An 18,151-nucleotide genomic window follows, 5' to 3' on the forward strand; every position below is an offset into this window, starting at 1 on the left:
TCACGGAAAGGAAACATCCACCAAGATAACATTCTCTGAGCCTGTCACACGCAAGTCTTGCTGAGAGAGAGAGAGAGAGAGAGAGAGAGAGAGAGAGAGAGAGAGAGAGAGAGAGAGAGAGAGAGAGAGAGAGAGCGAGAGAGAGACCTGAGGCACATTTATTGCACAACGCCAGACAGTCCTTTTGAAGAATTTTAAGGCAAATGTTTAGTTACATATATTTGTGTCGGTGTATTTCCCCATGTCATACTGGGGCGCAGAAAATTTACATAGACACGAACATAGTCTGACGGACTGATGTTAACCATCTCAGAACATGCCAACTGCTTTAACTGACAAATGGTGAAGTATATTTGGGTAGCCTACGTTATGAGCATATTCCAGGTAGTCTGAGAAAAACGGCTGAGCAAAAAGCTCTGTGAGAATACAGAAACACCAAACACTCACCCTTCCCGACGTCTGAATGGATGGTGCAGGCGTCGAAAGATCCGCGCGCTTCGGAGCCTTGGCGGATTTTGCAGCTTTCTTTTTGCACCCCTCTCTCTCTCTGTCTCTCCGCCCCCCCCTTTCTCTCTCTCTCTTTCTCAGTCACTCCCACCTCACACACTCTCTCTCGTGTTTCCCCGTATCGCCCCCTCGCCTTGCTTCTCCCTCGTTCGCACTCTCATCCCCCCTACCCCGCCCCCCTTCACTCACTCTCTTTCAGCACTGCGGAGAATCGGTTGAATGGGCTATACGGTGGACGGCGCGGGAGATGCGCGGGGGGGGGGGGGGGGGGGTAGGACCGGGGAGAGTTGCCGAGTGAATACATTTCAATGTTGTAAGGGGACAAGAGTCATAAACGCGCGTCACAAACTGGGACAGAGGCAGGGACATGCAGCGGGGTATGCACAGACACTCGGCCGCGCTGATTGCGCGCGCACTCACATACACATTGAATGCAACGTGGTAATAAGGGGTATACTAAGGACAGTGATCAGCGGCAGTCTTGCGCAACAATACAGACCATCCTTGGGGCCATACCCCATTTATCCATGTAACTCTCAACATTTAAACAGAAATGACACAACATAACATCGTTTGTACATGTATTGAAATACAACGGGTAGGCCCACAGAGTATTGTTTTCAGACAGTAGAGGTAGGTAGAGGAGTGGGGAAATAAAAAGGGAGAAGAAGCAGAGCAGGGGTGAAGGGAGGAGCAGAGAAAGATGAGGAGAGGATAGTAGGGGGAGACGAGGAGGAGGAGTGGAGGAGATAAGGAGGGGCAAATGGGGAGATGAGGAGGAGGAGGAGGAGAGGAGGGGAAGACAGGGTGTTTGGATGACTGCTGTAGTGCAGGGTGTTTCAGCACAGGGCTCTCTCTGGCTTCATATCTTGTAGCTCTGGTCACCTGTACACAAAAACGCGCACACACATGCACACACAAGACACACACACACACACTCACAACACTTAAGAAACACACAATCACACACACACTGACACACACATCAAAATACACCACTGTTTCGATGCAGACAGACACACTCACACTCCCATATTATACAATAGATGCCATGCAATCACACACATGCCACACACACCACATGGACACACAGACAATCACCAATGCCATACACACTTGCAAACAAAAAACACACACAGGTACTGAACTTTAGTGCATACACAGAATGTATATGTGTGATGTGTCTGTGTGTAAGCGCGTGTGTGTGTGTATGTGTCTTCATGCTTGCCTGCACCCTTTCATGGTTGAGCAGTCACATCAACTTTAGCAGACTGATAGGCAGTAGTCTATGAGTCAGTGTGGAGATAGGGGGGTAAAGTGGTCCACAAGGGAATCGATCCCACCCGCCACACACACACACACACACACACACACGTACACACTCACACACACACAAAACCACCAAACCGAAACCACCGAAACCACACACAACCACATTCCACCCCCAACCAAACCACAGAGCTCTACAGTCAGAGGTCATTATATCATCTACAACCACCAGGACCACCATCCTAAACACCTCCATGGCAACTGCAGTGAGGCCATGCTGATTAAGACAAAAGGTCACAATCCAGCACAGAAACGGCATGGCGTATGTTAGCTCGCTCTTCTCAGCTCATATGTGGTGTTGTTCGGCATGGAGCCTGTACAGCTGCCTGCATGCTGAAGGTTAAAGATTCATGGCTCACATTTAACCGGTTACTGCCTCTTCAGTTGGAAAGAGTTAAACAGCTTACTGCCAAGACAGTGAGCGAGCGAGCGAGAGAGAAAGTGAGAGGGAGAAAGTGTGTTTGAGAAAGAGAGAACAGAAAAGGAAGGCACGTGCATTGGAAAAATGGAGCGCACTCCATTACAGAGATGCATGCACAGTAGGTTCTGCAGTAGACTACACTACAGCATGGTTAAGCAGATGACTTCACTGCAGAAGGGATGTTAAGAAAAGGAATGGTAAACACTGTTGAATTAAGAAGAGCTCGACACTACAGAAGTGCTGACGAAAGAGCAGGCTGTTCCCGTGTCCAGGGTGACATCAGATCCAGTACTGGGTCTCTACCAGCGCACAGCTCGGAGGGCGTGCTGGAGAGATGTCATGTCTGCTTGTGACAGATTATGGTGAAGCAAAGGTCTCCCTCTGGTATCTCTCAGTCATCGGAGGGGCTTGTGTTATCAACCACAGCACTAGCAGTGGGCTGAGGGGGACTTTCTTTTGATCCATCCCTCCCTCCCTCCCTTCATCCCTCCCTCCATTGCTCCTCCCCCTTCCCCTCTGCTTTTTTTATATTCCTCTGAGGTCCCTCTCCTTTTTTTCAAGTCTATTTTTAGATCCTTGCCAGGGAAATCCGATATGCGGGCTGAGGTAAAAATAGCCTGCTGCATATTGATCAGCATCTCATGAGAAATACATGGACATCGCCAATCCACGGATCTATGTTCCCATGCAGGATGGACCGGGCTGTACGCATGAGGCCAGAACATGTGCCAGTTACATCCAGACTGCGGTAATACCTAATGTGTCACAGTGAGAAATCACACATCATTTCTATATAAATATTCTAAAGTTGGTTCCGTTTTTTGGGGTGTTTGTGTGTGTGTGTTAGTGGGGGGATCGTCCACTAGGTAAATCTTGTGTAATCTAATGTAGATTTTCTTGAATATTTTCAATGACGTTATCTAGTTGCTGTGACAACCATTACTTCAGAGAAATTTTGTCAGGAAAGAAGGTGGGGTTGGACAGGAGAGGATACCAGAGGAGAGGAAAGGGGACCAAAAGAGAGGAGAAGAGAGGAAAGAACAAGAAAGGAGACTGAATTCCGCAAGAATCAAGTGTGTGGCTGACATGCAGCTGGAAGTTGGTGTGAAGGAGAGAGCAGAGAGTAAGGTAAGGAAGGAGGGAGCAGAGAGTATGGTAAGGAAGGAGAGAGCAGAGAGTAAGGTAAGGAAGGAGAGAGCAGAGAGTAAGGTAAGGAAGGAGAGAGCAGAGAGTATGTTAAGGAAGGAGAGAGCAGAGAGTAAGGTAAGGAATGGGGAGAGTTGAAGAAGAGAGGAAGGCCACGGAGGCACATTCTCCAGAGATAAGGATAAAAGAAGAAAGGGGAATGAGTGTGTACAGCAAAGTGGTGTTAAACGTGCACAGAATAGGAACAGCAAGAGGAACAAGGTTCATGTGAGCAGTAATGTACACACAGCGGGAGGGAGCTGTTCCATTCAGACTTTCAGAGAGAACACCGAAGCGACACTGAGAAGGTGGAGAGTTGGTGGTGTGAGGAATGAAAAGAGGGAGGGAGGCAGAGGGCAGACTTGAGTGACTGAAAAGGAGAGCTTTGCTGTTTCAACGTTACTAAAGCGGATGGTCAGCATCTTATAAGTGCAGGCAGAGAGAGAGAGAGAGAGAGAGAGAGATCGGGGAGAGGGGGTAGAGAGAGGGAGTGGAAGAGCTGGAGAGAAAAAGGCTGCAGGGTTGAAATGAGGAGTGAGAGATAGAGGGAGGCAATAAACGAGAGAGGCAGACTGAGGGAGAATAAGGGAGTGTGGCTGCGGGGAGATAAAGGAGAACAGATAGAGTTGGAGGAAGGAAGAGAAGAACAATGGAGGGAGCGAAAGTGACAAAAGTTATTGAAGGCTGGCAAGAAAAAATAGGAAGAGAAGAATGAGAGGAGGAAATTAAGAATCAGTTGGGGGCCGAGATATTAGTCAAAGATTCAAAAGGCGCATTACAGCAATGCGGCTCTGTGTGCGAGTGTATCTCTGTTCATTCTTAGGCTCCCAATCCAACAAGCCAAACTAAATACAACTAGGCCCATTCATTCAATCCCATCCCAGAATTAGAGCCATAAAAGACCTGATCCTCTTAATTTGGGCCCAGTGTGTATTCACTCCTGTGGTTCAGTCAAACTGTCATGACTTTATATTACTGAGATGAACTGCCACTAAACACCCAGAGTGAAGGGTGTGTGTGGGGTTTCCATCCCTGTGAGACCTTTACTCTCTGCTCTTAGAGACCCCATCCATACAGCCAAAGGCCTTTCCGGAGTGTAAATGACTTGTGAGTAAACTTATTGGACAGGAAACAGGAAGTGACACAAGGACAGCCTGTCAGACATGTGTACAGTACATAAACACAGAACAGACAGCATGTACACTGATAAACACACGGCCCAAACCCCCATATTGGAACAGCAACACACGCAATGCCTCATTTACATCAAACTACAGCCTCCAATTCACACACATGTTCACTCCCTTCCTGCCGTGTCACATCGGGCAGCAAGGCTGCCCAAGGCTCCTGTTCTGTTGGCAGACTGTGCCAGAGCCCACAGGGCACTGCCAGTGAACGCGGCTCCTCCTCCGCCAGCGAAGGAGTATGAATCAAAGATACCCAAACCCATCCAAACAGTAGGAATCGAATTAGCCAAACGCATTTGCATGCGCGTGTTCCTCCATTGTGTTCATGTCTTTTCATTTGTATTCCCAGCCACTCTTCAGTCTCCTGACTGAGCAGAGGTAAACTCCATGCATTACTGTTATACTGATGAAGACCCAGTGCCAGAGTGTGAAGGATTTTCTTTCCGGGGAGACTGACCCAGTTAGGGACTCGTGTCTGCTACCCCAATGAGAGAGAGATAGAAAGAGAGACAGAGAGAGACAGATAGAAAGAGAGACAGAGAGAGTGGAACAGAGAAAGAGAGAGAGAGAGAGACAGAGAGAAAGAGAGACAGAGAGAGACAGAGAGAAAGAGAGAGTGGAACAGAGAGAGAGAGAGAGAGAGAGAGAGAGAGAGAGAGAGAGAGAGAGAGATGGAGAAGGGCGGAGAGAGAGAAAGAGGGAGACAGAGAGTTGTGGGAAGCTGTGTTTACAGCCCCCAGCCACACCACACATCTGTGATAGAGGACCTATCTCTCTCTCTGATGTGGCCTCACACAGCCCCCCCTGTGTCCCATCAGCAACGGCCATTTTAGATCTTGTTCCTGTGACTGAGGGTCCAGGGTTGGACTTCCAGTACAGGACTCAGATCTCTCTGTATCCTGATACCCATGTCCATAGTGCGTGCGTGTGAATATGTGTCAGTTGTGTACTGTAAGTAAGTGTACTGTTGTAATGACATACTTGGCCTGACCCTTTTTTTCTTTTACAGTAAGTGACATAATCTTATATTTCTGTGTCTAATGTAGAAAAGTGTGTCCAGTGATTTCCAAAACACTGTGTGTAGTATTTTGCAAATAGTGTGAGGCTGAGAATGTGCTTGTAGTTGTCCGGATCTGTGCTGCTGTTCTGCTCCTTGAGTGTCAGGTTTCACTAACTGTGTGTTATTTGAAAATGTTGTGTCAAAGCAATCGGAAAGAACTGTAGTAGTGTCAGGTTCCGTCTGTTTCCGAATCGACGTGACATCACACACTTGCTTTCCTCCTCGGCATGTTTGTCCAAGGTGCGGATGGCAGGGAGCAGGTGCAAAGGTTTCACCAGGTGCAAATACAATCACAAACCTGGTTGGTATTTTCTTACTATCTGCCTTTCCAGCAGGTGTTTCTGTGTGTATGTGTTTCTGTGTTTGTGTGAGTATGTGTGTGTGTTTGTGTGTGTGTGTGAAACTCTCTCTACTGTCTCTGGTCCCATGCTGAGTCCTCTGAGCATTTCCAGAGACAGGCTGTTTGTCTAAGCTCTCAGTCCTATATATCACAGTCTGAACCAGTCCCCCTATGGTACAGCTAACTTAAAATCCCCTCCACCCACTCCTACCCTCTCCACCAACACCTATTACGCTCACATTCGAAAAACACATTATATAACGGGCTTTAGGTCAAAACAGAGCAGCAATCTGTTCTTGTTAGCCTGCCCTGTCTAGGACTGCTAATGGCCTTGTCAGAAGTCAAATGCTTTTTTATTAATTAATCTGTTTAATTAAGGAGGTGAAGTACACCGGCATTGAACCTTTAAGTGGGGAACATGGACTGGTCCACTGGTTATCATATACACACACAAGATTCAAGACTCAAGATCTTTATTTTTCATATCTATTTGTGGTACAATGAAATTCTTATTTTGTCCATTCCTCTCAGGACAGCAGGGTAGAACACACACCAACACATACACATCTATGCTGCTGCTGGGTGTACAGAAAGTCAAAATGTTCTTCCTTTACAGTGGTTCTTCTTGCAATGAAATGCAAGTACAAAATGCGTCATTCACACGCTATGCACACATGTGCGTAAACTCCAGGTCTATGCCCCCCCCCCCCACCACCACCCCTCGACCACCCCACAACACACATAAAAATCATGTGCGAGCAGAAACACCTTCCTCTGTGTTTTCTCCGTGTTCCACATTTGCACCCCCTTCCTTCCACACACACACACACGCACACAAACACACAAACACATGTACACCCATCGCTCTTTCTCTCATTTTCCTCCTTCTTTCTTTTCTGCTCACAGTCTCACAATACCAGCTTTATCTTGGTGTCATATGCAGTTCCACAAGCCCTCTCTCTCCTCTCTGTCACATTTTCACCCCCCCACCATCGTCCTCATTGCTCCTCATCTTATATTCACACTCTGGTGCAGAGAAACCCTAGAGGGAGGTGCTGGATCACTCTGTGACCATAATCATCTTAGGCTGGTCACACACACGCGCACATGCACGCACACACGCACACGGACACACACACTCTCTCTCTCTCCTCTCTCTCTCTTTTCCTTCAGCAGAGAATCATCTAAAATCCAACTTTATGACCACTGAACATGCAATCACTGAGAGCCTGGTCCGGTCTGAGTCGGCAGCATTTGGTCACAGTGACCAGCGCATGCGAAGGCGTACGGGCGCCAGGGGAGCGTGGCTCAAATTAGACCAGCCAGTCGTCGGTCGTGCGCCGGCAGTTCTCCAGGAATCTGCGTATGGTGAGTGATTTCCCTGGCGCGGCCGCCGCACGCTGCAGCAGGACAGGACGCCAGCCTGCTCCCCGGTGGTGAGACAGGGGAACTGCAGACAGCCCTGACTCCACACTGTACTGTACGTCTCCACAGAGAGAAAAAAATCCCCAAATGAGATGTGATCCGGTGTGACAGTGCACGAGCGTTGCCGCTTGCCGGGGTCGGCGGGGCTGCCGGTTGTTCTGGCAGCTGAAGGCGGGGACGGTCCAGTAGGGAGTTCAGAGAGGAGGGGAGTCAGATAGGAATTATTGGTTGTCACATTACCGTGATTAACATTAGCAGTTGCGGGGTACTGCAAAGCTCCCTGAACTGTGTAAGAGGGGGAATCCCTGGTTCATAGTGGTGTCAATACTGCCCCCTTGTGGACCTGCAGGGACGGTGCTGCACAATGCTGGCCTATGACTCATCCATCTCCCTCTCTCCTCTCTCCCCACTAACTCTCTTTCTACCTCTGACTCTCCCACTCTCTTCCTATGTGTCCAATGACCCTCGTCTGATTATAGCATATTCACATGATCCAGGGTTTAATTCTCAGTGGAGCATTCAGAAGACACTGTTACATAGAATGGACATCGCAAACTTAACATCCGTAAAACATTGTCTGCCGTTATCAAGTAGTCATTTTATTTTTGTTCCGATTGAGGGTTGCCGTTAGAAACCTAAGAACCAGTAAAGTCACTGCTACTCCTGCCACAATGAATAGATGGCATGCAACTGACGAGGTTAAGGGCCAAATTGATTTTTCAGTGTAATAGTGACTCCATCTGTGACAAGTGAGAATACCTCACACAATCAATTCCACTCCACAACTCCAGGCCTTGGTCACATATGATGACTGAACAAGAGGTCAACAGTGAAGCTGACAGGGAGCGTGAACCTGAACACCACTGCCACTCTCTGGTTGGCTGAGGTATTGCAGGTGGCGTCACAACCTGTCAGTCAGTTTCCCAGTTTCCCTCCATTAGACTGGACTACTGCTGTAATTCCATGCTGATGTTAGGTCAAATATACATATTTATTAAACCCCACAGTTCAGTGATATTTTCTGAAAACATCTGCAGTTGTCAGAGTGAATCATCTCATGGTTTAGCACATACTATGAAGTTTGTAAATCCTAAATTGTCTAAACAAAATCTGTGAGGGGAATCGCATGTTAAAATGTCTTGTTTATTTCAGTCTCTTAGTTGGTGTGAGACTCAGACTTGAGGTCTGTAAAAGAAAACAAATATTAAAAACCAACAAGCTTGAAAGAATCCATAGACCTGTTTCTCTCGTGGAATCAATATCACTCCTGGCATAGTCAATATCACGCTCTGTCTGTCTGTCTGTCTGTCTGTCAGTTTTGCTCCATCTATGTATCGCTCCCTACCCTTTCCAGTCTCTCCATAACTTTTTGTCTCCTGGAGTGTCCCACCTTACTCAGGCCAATTTCACTCACCTTGCTTCCCTTTCTCCCCCTTTCTGTCTATATCTCTACCTCCCCTTCATTTTTTCCACTCCTGTTATTCTGCTCAGTTTCTGTCTTTCTCTCTAACTCTCTCTCTCTCTCTCCTCTCTCTCTCTCTCTCTCTCTCTCTCTCACTCTCTCTCTCTCTCTCTCTCTCTCTCTCTCTCTCTCCGTCTTCTTTTCTCCTGGGCCTCGGTTCCTTCTCTTCTTCCCTCGTCCCGGTTCTTGCTCCAGTTAGCCAGACTGAACAGGCAGTTCAGGAGACAGGTAACTAGCTAGCAACACGTCAGCTATACATAGCTTGGAACACACTCAGCAGAGACATCTGTCAGAACAGAATTAAGGACTGCAGAAGGTTCAATCTTGGGATCATTCTCCTTCGTGGTATGCTACGTCATTCAGTACCTTCACTTACATAATGTATTTTAGGATTCTCAATGAGAATTCTTATTATTATTGCAAGAGATGCACACTTTACAGTCGTTCTAAAAGCTCATTTGGTAGAACATGGAATATTAATTTATTTCCTGAAATGTATTGTGAATTAATATAAAAGAAATTGATCTGATTTTAAGGGGCTGTTTAGTGGGTCGAGCACACTTCTGGGTGAAGCTCCTGCCAAGCTTGATAAGGCAACTAGACTCCTTTCATGATACACTAGACAAGTGTATCATGAAAGGAGCACTTCTTGTGTTCATGAAAAACTGAACAATGAATAATTAAATAAACAAGTGTAGGCCTGTGTGTATGTGTGACTGTGCTTTTGTGTGTGTGTGTGTGTGTAGAGAACATTGAAACAGCCCACATCGTTCCCTTGAGGACACTGTTGCTCCTGGATACCTCTCTGCCGCAGTTCGCTCAGTCCTTTCTCTCCCTCCATCTCTCCTTTCTGGTCTTCACACAAAGAGCAGCACTCTGAATACCAAGGCTGTCAGGTTATTGCATCAGACGCCTGCTCTCTCACCACTCAGGTGCATGAATATGTATCGTGTGAATGTGGACACCAGCCTCCAGGGAGACCATAGTCCAACCACTGAACCTAAGATCATAGTTAAACATTCTAGGAGAGTAGCCATCGACTTTGGAAGGCAGTCAATATTAAAGGACAAGGGACCCATAAAATCCCATTCCAGCTCCACGCTATGTCCATTCTCCACTTTAACTTGAGAAGTGATAACTGACCTCTCCCAGTTGGGCTTATTGGATAGGCGCTTGCCATGTCACAAAATGGTTGTTGAGCAGAAAGCCCATTACATTTTTTATGAGAGGTGGCAGCTATCTAGCTTCATCGCTGTTGTAAGTGCTCCTGCACCTCGTTCTGTATGGCGTTCATTAAACGTAATGCATGTCGTTGATTGTGAACGGTGCTAGGAGACCCCCTGGGTGACAACCAAGGGAAGCTAGCTAATAAAAACACCCCCTCCACCCTAGGTGCCTAGATATAGGCCAGTCAAATGAAACGAGAGAGGGAGTGACACACATTTGGAGAGACTGGACGCACTTTGGGAGTATAAAAGAGAAAGAAGGTTCATGAGCATGCTTTCACGATAGAGTGAGGGAAAGACTAAACTGTAAGACTAAACTTACAAAACTAACTGTAAAACTAAACTTTGTTGTAAATCGCTTTGGATAAAAGCCTAGAATCTAGAATTCTGGTCATTCTCCTTGATGGGTCATTATACTAGTCTACATACAGCAAACAACATCCTGACATGTCCTTCTCCTATATATCTCTCTGCAGATATTCCACCCCCCCCCACCCCCTCACTTCCTGTCATGCTATTTCTCCTCACACTTCCTCTCTTCTTGCTCCCTTTCTCCTCGTCATCTTCTTCTGTCTCTCTTTTACACTATATATACTTCCTGCTCTCCCTCTGTCAATTTATTTCGCTCCTTTCACTTTTTCTTTCTCTCTCCCAGCATCTGCATGAGACTTTCTCACCTATCCCCCACCTCGGGATTGAAATAACACCTTGACATAAAGGACCAAAAAACTCGACCTAGAAGACAGAAGAACAGAAGGACAGCTTGTTTTCTTATTAAAATTATACTTTTTTATTTCTGTTCTGCTTGCAGTTACAGCACAGTTTAGTCATAGTGTCTGGTTGGATGCAGGGCCCTTTCCAGTGTGCGACAGAATATGGCACTAAAACACAACCTCCAACCTCACACAGTGACGCAGCCCAGTACAGTAGCGGTGGTGTTCACGTGACCACACAGGGCCGGTCGACAGGACCGGACCCGACCGGACTAGAACGGTGAAACTATGCGGTAATGAAGGAGCACAGTGTGTAAAGTTGAATGCATTGTTTTTGATGGCACAACATTTGCAGAGAGCACACACACACCACCACTACCACCTCAGCAGTTCAGGGACGGTCTCACTGGTTTGAGTAATTTAGTTACCTGTGAAATGCAAAGCCAGTAACCAGCTACATGTGTGTGTTTGGTTGTCTTAAGAGGTCACTGTACATGTATAGAACTTCTCTGTCCAGATGGACTAAGATCCAGTGTCTCACCAGTTACACAGTGTGCTAAAAGCTGTTTGCTCACAGCCAGGGTCTGAACACACACTACAGTGACATGGTCTTCTCCTCATACACACCTAACTTACATGGTGAGTCTCATCGTTTGTAAGTGGTGCTCGCTGGTTGGCCCAGTGTGTGTGTGCGTGTGTGTTAATAAGTGCGTTAGAACACAGTTAAGTACTGGTCTCTGGATTCACTGGGCTCGAGACAAGGGAGGACAGACAGCAGGACGAAAAAAGACAGATTCATAATATAATACTGTAAATTTAGTAGACAAACTTAGTAACATATCTTAGCTTGAAATATACTATTATATATATATATATATATATATATACTATTATTGAGATAAAATAAATAGCCACACAAATACTTAAAAAATAGACCAGTTTACAATTGCAGACACTCATTAACACAACAAACATACAGAAGAAGAAGAGGGGCAGACATTTCTGTTGGTTTAGTGATCCACAAGTAGCCTGAACAGATAACAACCAGGCCAACTGGTCACCTTGTGGGCCATCATTGGATTCTTGTAAGCTGCTGATTGTAACAAGCAAAGCACTGTTCCCTTTGTGTATACCTGCCACACTGGGCTTTATAGACAGGTTTCTTCTGAAGATGAAAACCTAGATCTGGTAGCCAGTTCTAAACCCAAGCTCTAAACTGTGGGTGAAGCGAAGGGAGACAGCTTGAGAGTATCTTTTGTGTTTTTCCTCACAGCTATACAGTAAATCCTAACGAAATGGAAACTGGAATGATAAATAATGTCTCCCAATATCAAAGATGCTAAACAACAATTCTGCTAACACTATCCACCTCCACAAATACATATGTGATATTATATATCTAGATATTTAAAGAAATGCAGACAAACTTTTACACAACAACATTGTGTTAAACGTAAAATCTATATTTTTTCTTCTTCTTCTTCAACTGAAATATGGCTCAGTAGCAGTCACAGGAGCTGGCCAGACTGGATGGAAAGATGGAGCTAACTGGCTAGTTAGCTTAGCTGCTAACTAATCAACATGCACATTTTCACCATTGCCACAGCAATGTTATTATGCTAATGCTAACAGGATTATGAACTGTTTACTTGGAGAAAACTGGATGTGCTGGTATAATTAAACTAGCTGTCAATGTTGAATGACAAAAATGGACTTGAATAGAAGCCAGTGCTTTCTATTCAAACTTATTAACTTGGAATTGGTCTACTTTACTATTCCCACACCAATAACATGAGAATTAAGTTAAGAGTCACAATTCCAAACACAATTTCAATTTCACATAGTATTTTACCTCAAAAGTTACAGACACCCACCCCCCCACACACTCACCCACACTAACACATACAAACAATTGCCCCCTCCTCCCCAAATGCTACGTCCAGTCTTCAAGTGTCGTCGTAGTTGCAGCAAAGATTTCTGGGTAGAGGCTACATTCAGTCTTATTGGGGAGAGGCTGCCATTGACAATATGTAGCTGAACACTTGTCATATGCGCCCAGTATAAGTACAGCACAGTGCTTACTTTGTCATCGCCCTCAATACATTTGTCTCATAATATCACAACACAAATAGTAAAACAACCTTTAAAAATATATAAAAATCATGAACTTATGTGTGTGTGGTTCCGCGGATCATGTATTGCTCAAGAGGGGAATAGATGACATGTGTCCTGTGTGTGAGAGCCTGCAAGATAGCTGTGGTGCAGTCGTGTTGTGTGTGCCTGTGTGAGTGTGTGTAGCTATGGACATAAGCTCCTTGGGTTTGGCACTCAGCTTCAGTAAGCCTGTATTAACATCAGTCACGGTTGACTTACCCTGTTGTCAAGAACACAAACACGGTAAAACACAGATGCAAAATATCAAATCTGAGGTTGAAAAGGTGAGAGGGGGATAATGAAAAACAGAGACGATATTCCACTCTCCCTCAACATGAAGTATTGAGAGTTAAAACATATAAGACTAGAACATCTACTGAACTCCTTATACATAAAGTATTGATAAGTATTGATCATACACATAAACCACAACAATTGCCTCAGATTTCACAGTTCCTTCAGATGTAAACAGTTTAGTAAAGGAAAGCCAAGAGGGTAAATGTTTTGAAAGGAGGAAGAGGTGGAGGAGAAGAGGGTCATGTGTGGTTTAAGGACCATGTTTCTGTGTCAGGGCCGTCAGTAGGGTAGCCTGCTGCATTAACGAGTACCTGAGCCCTCAGAAGCAAAGAGAGTTTTACAATGAACACACCTGGACGTCAAAGCCAGACACACAGCCCTATAAAAGAGGACCCTGTGACAGGCGACCAGTCCCGCTAAGAACAACTTTTCAGTTTACCTATTGGCTAGATGTTTGATAGTCATTCAGCCACAATATTTGTAGTCTTTCAGCCTCCATAAATATCTTTTAGACAGTCTTTTGGAGACACCGTGTGTTTACGTTTTTCAGAAACCATAAAACTGTTTGAAGTCTTTCAGTCACCATTTTTGAAGTATTTCAGTCCCCATGTTTGAAGTATTTCAGGGACTCTGAGAGAAATGAACAGTCCTTGGAAACATTATATCGGGGGTCGGTGCAAGACTTCTAAGAGCTTCAGCAACTCAGCAACAACACAAATTCACAGTTAGCTAGCTTGTTGAAACTGCAGTCTGTGGAACACACGTGTCGTCTGGCTCTCAGGCCTAGGTCCCTACGTGGCACTTGAAATCACACTTCGCTCTCAACACTGGAAAAGTGAGCCGAGCCTCTCCGCGAACACATGCTCTTGCCTTTTAGTGGCAAGTGGGGTGACTGGAATCTCTGAGGCTGGGGCACCGAGCGCAGTCTCTGGTACTGGAGCTTGGCCGAGGCAGACGCCATGGAGGAGGAGGGGGGCTGGGGGGCACCTGGGGTGGAGGACACCACCGAGGGGGAGGAGACGGAGGAGGAGGAAGTCAGCGGAGGGACGTGGATGGGATGGGAGGAAGATGAGGAGGGCGGGGCAGGGAGGGCAGGGGGGAGCGAGGGCGGGAGGGATGGAACGAGGGCCTGCGGAGGGGAGGGCTGGTGGGAGCGGTCGGCCCGCTGCGTCCGCTGGATGCTGAGGTTGGTCTGGCTTCCCGACTTGGCCTGGTCCTGTGCACGGTCCAGTTTGGAGGCGTGGCGCTTGGACTTGCTGCTGCCGAAGCTCTGACAGTGTTGATAGAGCTCCTCTTGGCTACGGGAGGTCACCCGGGCCCACTTGGAGTGAGAGTGGGGGTGGTCCAGGGGGGAGTGGCAGGAACAGCCTGCGTAGCCCCTCCCTCTGTCCTTGCTCTTGCGTTTGCCTTTCTTTTCCTCCTGGACGTGAAGCTTGTCCACCGACCAGTACCTCCGAGGAGGAGGGGGGGTCAACGGGGGCGGGGGCCACTGTGAGCCCGACGCCCACTCTCTCCCTGCTTCGCCTCCCCCTCCGGCTGACCCCCAGCCTCCCTCCCCTGTCCCCCACCCTTCGCCACGCCCTAGAAACAGGTCGTCTCTGCTATTGACGCTGCCAGCCTTCTCTCTGGCAGGATAAGTGCCAAAGAACCAGCCCCCGCCTCCGATGCCCCCCACTGCCCGCCCCTCGTGCCCCTCCCAGTACCTCTCGAACTTCCCAAACTCGCCCGAGGATCCCTCGTCCGAGTACACGCCCACAACCTTATCCCTTTCCCGCTCGCGCTCCGACTCCGAAGCAGTCCTACCTCCCCTCCTCTTGGCTCGCTCCGCCTTCCTCCTCTCCTCCTCCGACTCTTCATCCTCAACTTCTTCTTCAGACTCCCACTCGTGGAAAGAGAGGCCCTGTTTGGAGTGCACCTCGCCTCGGTCGATCCTGCCCAGCAGGGGGCGCTTCTCCACCTCCCTCCCCAGCGCCTCCCTGTCGGAGCCCTTACTCTTCCTCCGTTTGGAGGAGAGGGGAAGGAGGGGGAGGAAGGCGGAGGGAGGTGTGTCGGAGGACGGGTTGCCTCCCCTCCAGAACTTGACAGAGCTGGGGGGTTTACTGGGGGTGTGGTAGCTCTTACTGGACCTTCTCCCATGGTGACGCTCCTTCCCTCTGCTGTCCTCCCCCCTCGTCCCTCTCTTTCTCCTCCTCCCGGGGGACGTCCCAGCCACAGCTTCGGGTGGAGCTCTCGCTCTTCTTCCTGTACGACTCTCTCCTCATCCCGGGATAGGAGGAATAATCCTGTGTTATCGCCTTCAGCTCCTGAAGCTTCTCTCCGTCCCCCTCCTCCTGCTCCGACCTCCTCCCCTTCTCCCTCCTCCTCGCCTTGTCCTCTTTTTTCCTCTTCTTCTTCCCTTTGCGCCGCTTGCGCTCCCTCTCTCGCTCCCTCTCCTCCCGCTTTTTCTGCTTCCGGCCCTTCTTCCTCCTCTTCCGCTCCCTCTCCCTCTCCTTGTGGTGCCTCTTCTCCTCCCTCCCCTCCCCCCGGCTCCTCTCGGTTCCCCTCGCTCGCTCTCTCTCCCCCCAGGAGGCCCACCACTCCTGCAGCTGAGCCAGCTGGCTCCCCGCCCGTTCCCGGATGTATTCCCGCTGGAGGCGGGGCTTGCGGGGCGGGACGGGAGGTGGCGGCGGGCTGCAGGGAAGCGAGCGCGACGACATGCGAGAGCAAGAGCGTCGTCCTCCCTTCCTGCGTCCAAGCAGCAGGCTGGACTCCTCGGTGAGCTGGTCCGAGTCTAACTCATCGCCCGGGCCCCGGTCCCCGGGCCGGTACCGGAAACTCTGAGACGAGGAGTAAGTGGCGCTGGAGCAGGAGGAAGGAGACGGGGAGTTGGAGCGGGAGAGCGAGTCGGAGGAGGAGGACGAGGAGGAGGACGAGCTGGAGGATGAGGAGGATGAGGAGGAGGTGTAGAGGCGGGAGGGGGTGGTGGGGGTGGTCGGGGGTGTGTGTGGGGGAGGAGACAGGGACGGGTAAGGAGGGAGGGGGGAGGGCGGCGCCCCCGTCTGTTGCCCCCGTCCCTGGATCCATAGCGTCCCCCTCCGCCTCGTCTTCCGAGGGGAAGGATGTTCTCGTATAGAGGCCCACCCGGAGCTCTTCCTCCTGGGGAGACTGCCCCTCCGCCAGAAGGAGGGCCGGCGGGGGGAGGAGGGCAGTGCTAGTGGGAGTTTGGAAAGCAGGTGTCCAGGAGGCCCTAAGCCTTTTGGGGGCAGCCTTGGCATCCCAGGGGGCTTGTTTCCCCTTGGGTTCATCTTGGGGGTCTGGGAACCCCCGGTCTGGGGGTCAGTGTTGGCCCCCAGACCCTCAGGGTCAATGGGACCGTAAGTAGCGCTTATATTCATCCAGACCTCCATCCCCGCCCCCACCTCCGCTGGCACCCCCAGCCCAAAGAGGGGGCATTCCCTGGGGGTAAGGCCCCTGGTCTGAGTGCCCCCCACCTCCACCCATAGACTTCTCCGTACCAGGCTTGGGGGGCCTGTTCCAGCGCTCCACCACAGCCAGCCTGCGGTCGTGCCGGGGTAGGAAGGTGGAGCAGGGCATGGGGCCCTCCAGTAAGGGGCTGTTAGAGGGCCCCAAGGCCATGGCTGAATGCCCTGCGTGGGGGAGGAGATCCAGGGAGAAGGCTGGTGTAGGCCTGCTGCTGCTGCTGCAGGTGCTGCTGCTGAACCATGGCGATGGTTGTGTTGGTGACGGCGGAGGAGACGAGGTATGGTGGGGGCGGGGGGGGCATGGCGCAGGGCACGCTGTGGTACTGGGGGAGGGTGGACTTCATGCCCCCAGAGGAGGTCTCGTCCTCAAACCTGCAGCAGCTGTACATACCCTGGAGAGGGTGAGAGAGAGTGAGAGAGAGAGAGAGAGAGAGAGAGAGAGAGAGAGAGAGAGAGAGAGAGAGAGAGAGAGAGAGAGAGAGAGAAAGAGAGAGAGAGAGAGAGAGAGAGAGAGAGAGAGAGAGAGAGAGAGAGAGAGAGAGAGAGAGAGAGAGAAAGAGAGAGAGAGAGAGAGAGAGAGAGAGAGAGAGAGAGAGAGAGGAGAGAGAGAGAAGAGAGAGAGAGAGAGAGAGAGGGAAAGTGGAGCAATTGAGAGAGGAAAGATATTGGGGGGAAGAAAGAGAAAGACAGAGAGAGAGAGAGAGAGAGAGAGAGAGAGAGAGAGAGAGAGAGGGAGAGAGAGAGAGAGAGAGAGAGAGAGAGAGAGGAGAGAGGGAAAGTGGAGCAATTGAGAGAGGAAAGATATTGGGGGGAAAGAAAGATGAAAGACAGAGAGAGAGAGAGAGAGAGAGAGAGAGAGAGAGAGAGAGAGAGAGAGAGAGAGAGAGAGAGAGAGAGAGAGAGAGAGAGAGAGAGGGAAAGTGGAGCAATTGAGAGAGGAAAGATATTGGGGGGAAAGGAAAGAGAAAGACAGAGAGAGAGAGAGAGAGAGAGAGAGAGAGAGAGAGAGAGAGAGAGAGGGAGAGAGGGAGGGGGGTAGAGAGAGATATGGTAGTCAAGACAGGAAATAGATGAAGGGGAGGGCGGAGAGGAGGAGGAGAGAAGAGGAAGAGAGAAGGTACAGTAAAATCAGATAAATAGATGAAAGAGAAATATATACAGAGAGAGAGCAATGCTTAACAGACCAGTCAGGCACTATAGCCACATTTCCCTGTCTTCCTTTGAAGACAAGACGCATTGCTGCATTACATCCGTTGGAAAAGATTGCTCGAGCACCTTGGCCAAAAGCTTGCGTTGTAAGTCAGTGACAGGTCTCCCAGTCTGGTCGTTAATAGTCTTACCTCCAACTGTGAGCATAGCTGATATTTGGAGCTACACTTAGCCT

The 18,151-nt window shown here is 49.1% G+C and overlaps 1 protein-coding gene across 1 annotated transcript; it reads right to left on the bottom strand.

Annotated features, from left to right (window-relative positions):
• Window positions 1-14,114: 14,114 nt before the first annotated feature.
• grin2da (glutamate receptor, ionotropic, N-methyl D-aspartate 2D, a) lies at window positions 14,115-17,156 on the bottom strand. The gene is given in 6 exon segments (XM_067256270.1): window positions 14,115-15,393; window positions 15,428-16,319; window positions 16,322-16,427; window positions 16,429-16,662; window positions 16,664-16,942; window positions 16,944-17,156. Coding segments are annotated over 6 exon segments (3,003 nt in total).
• Window positions 17,157-18,151: the final 995 nt, after the last annotated feature.

Source organism: Osmerus mordax, chromosome 18, assembly GCF_038355195.1.
Source record: "Osmerus mordax isolate fOsmMor3 chromosome 18, fOsmMor3.pri, whole genome shotgun sequence".
NCBI classification, from domain to species: Eukaryota; Metazoa; Chordata; class Actinopteri; order Osmeriformes; family Osmeridae; genus Osmerus; species Osmerus mordax.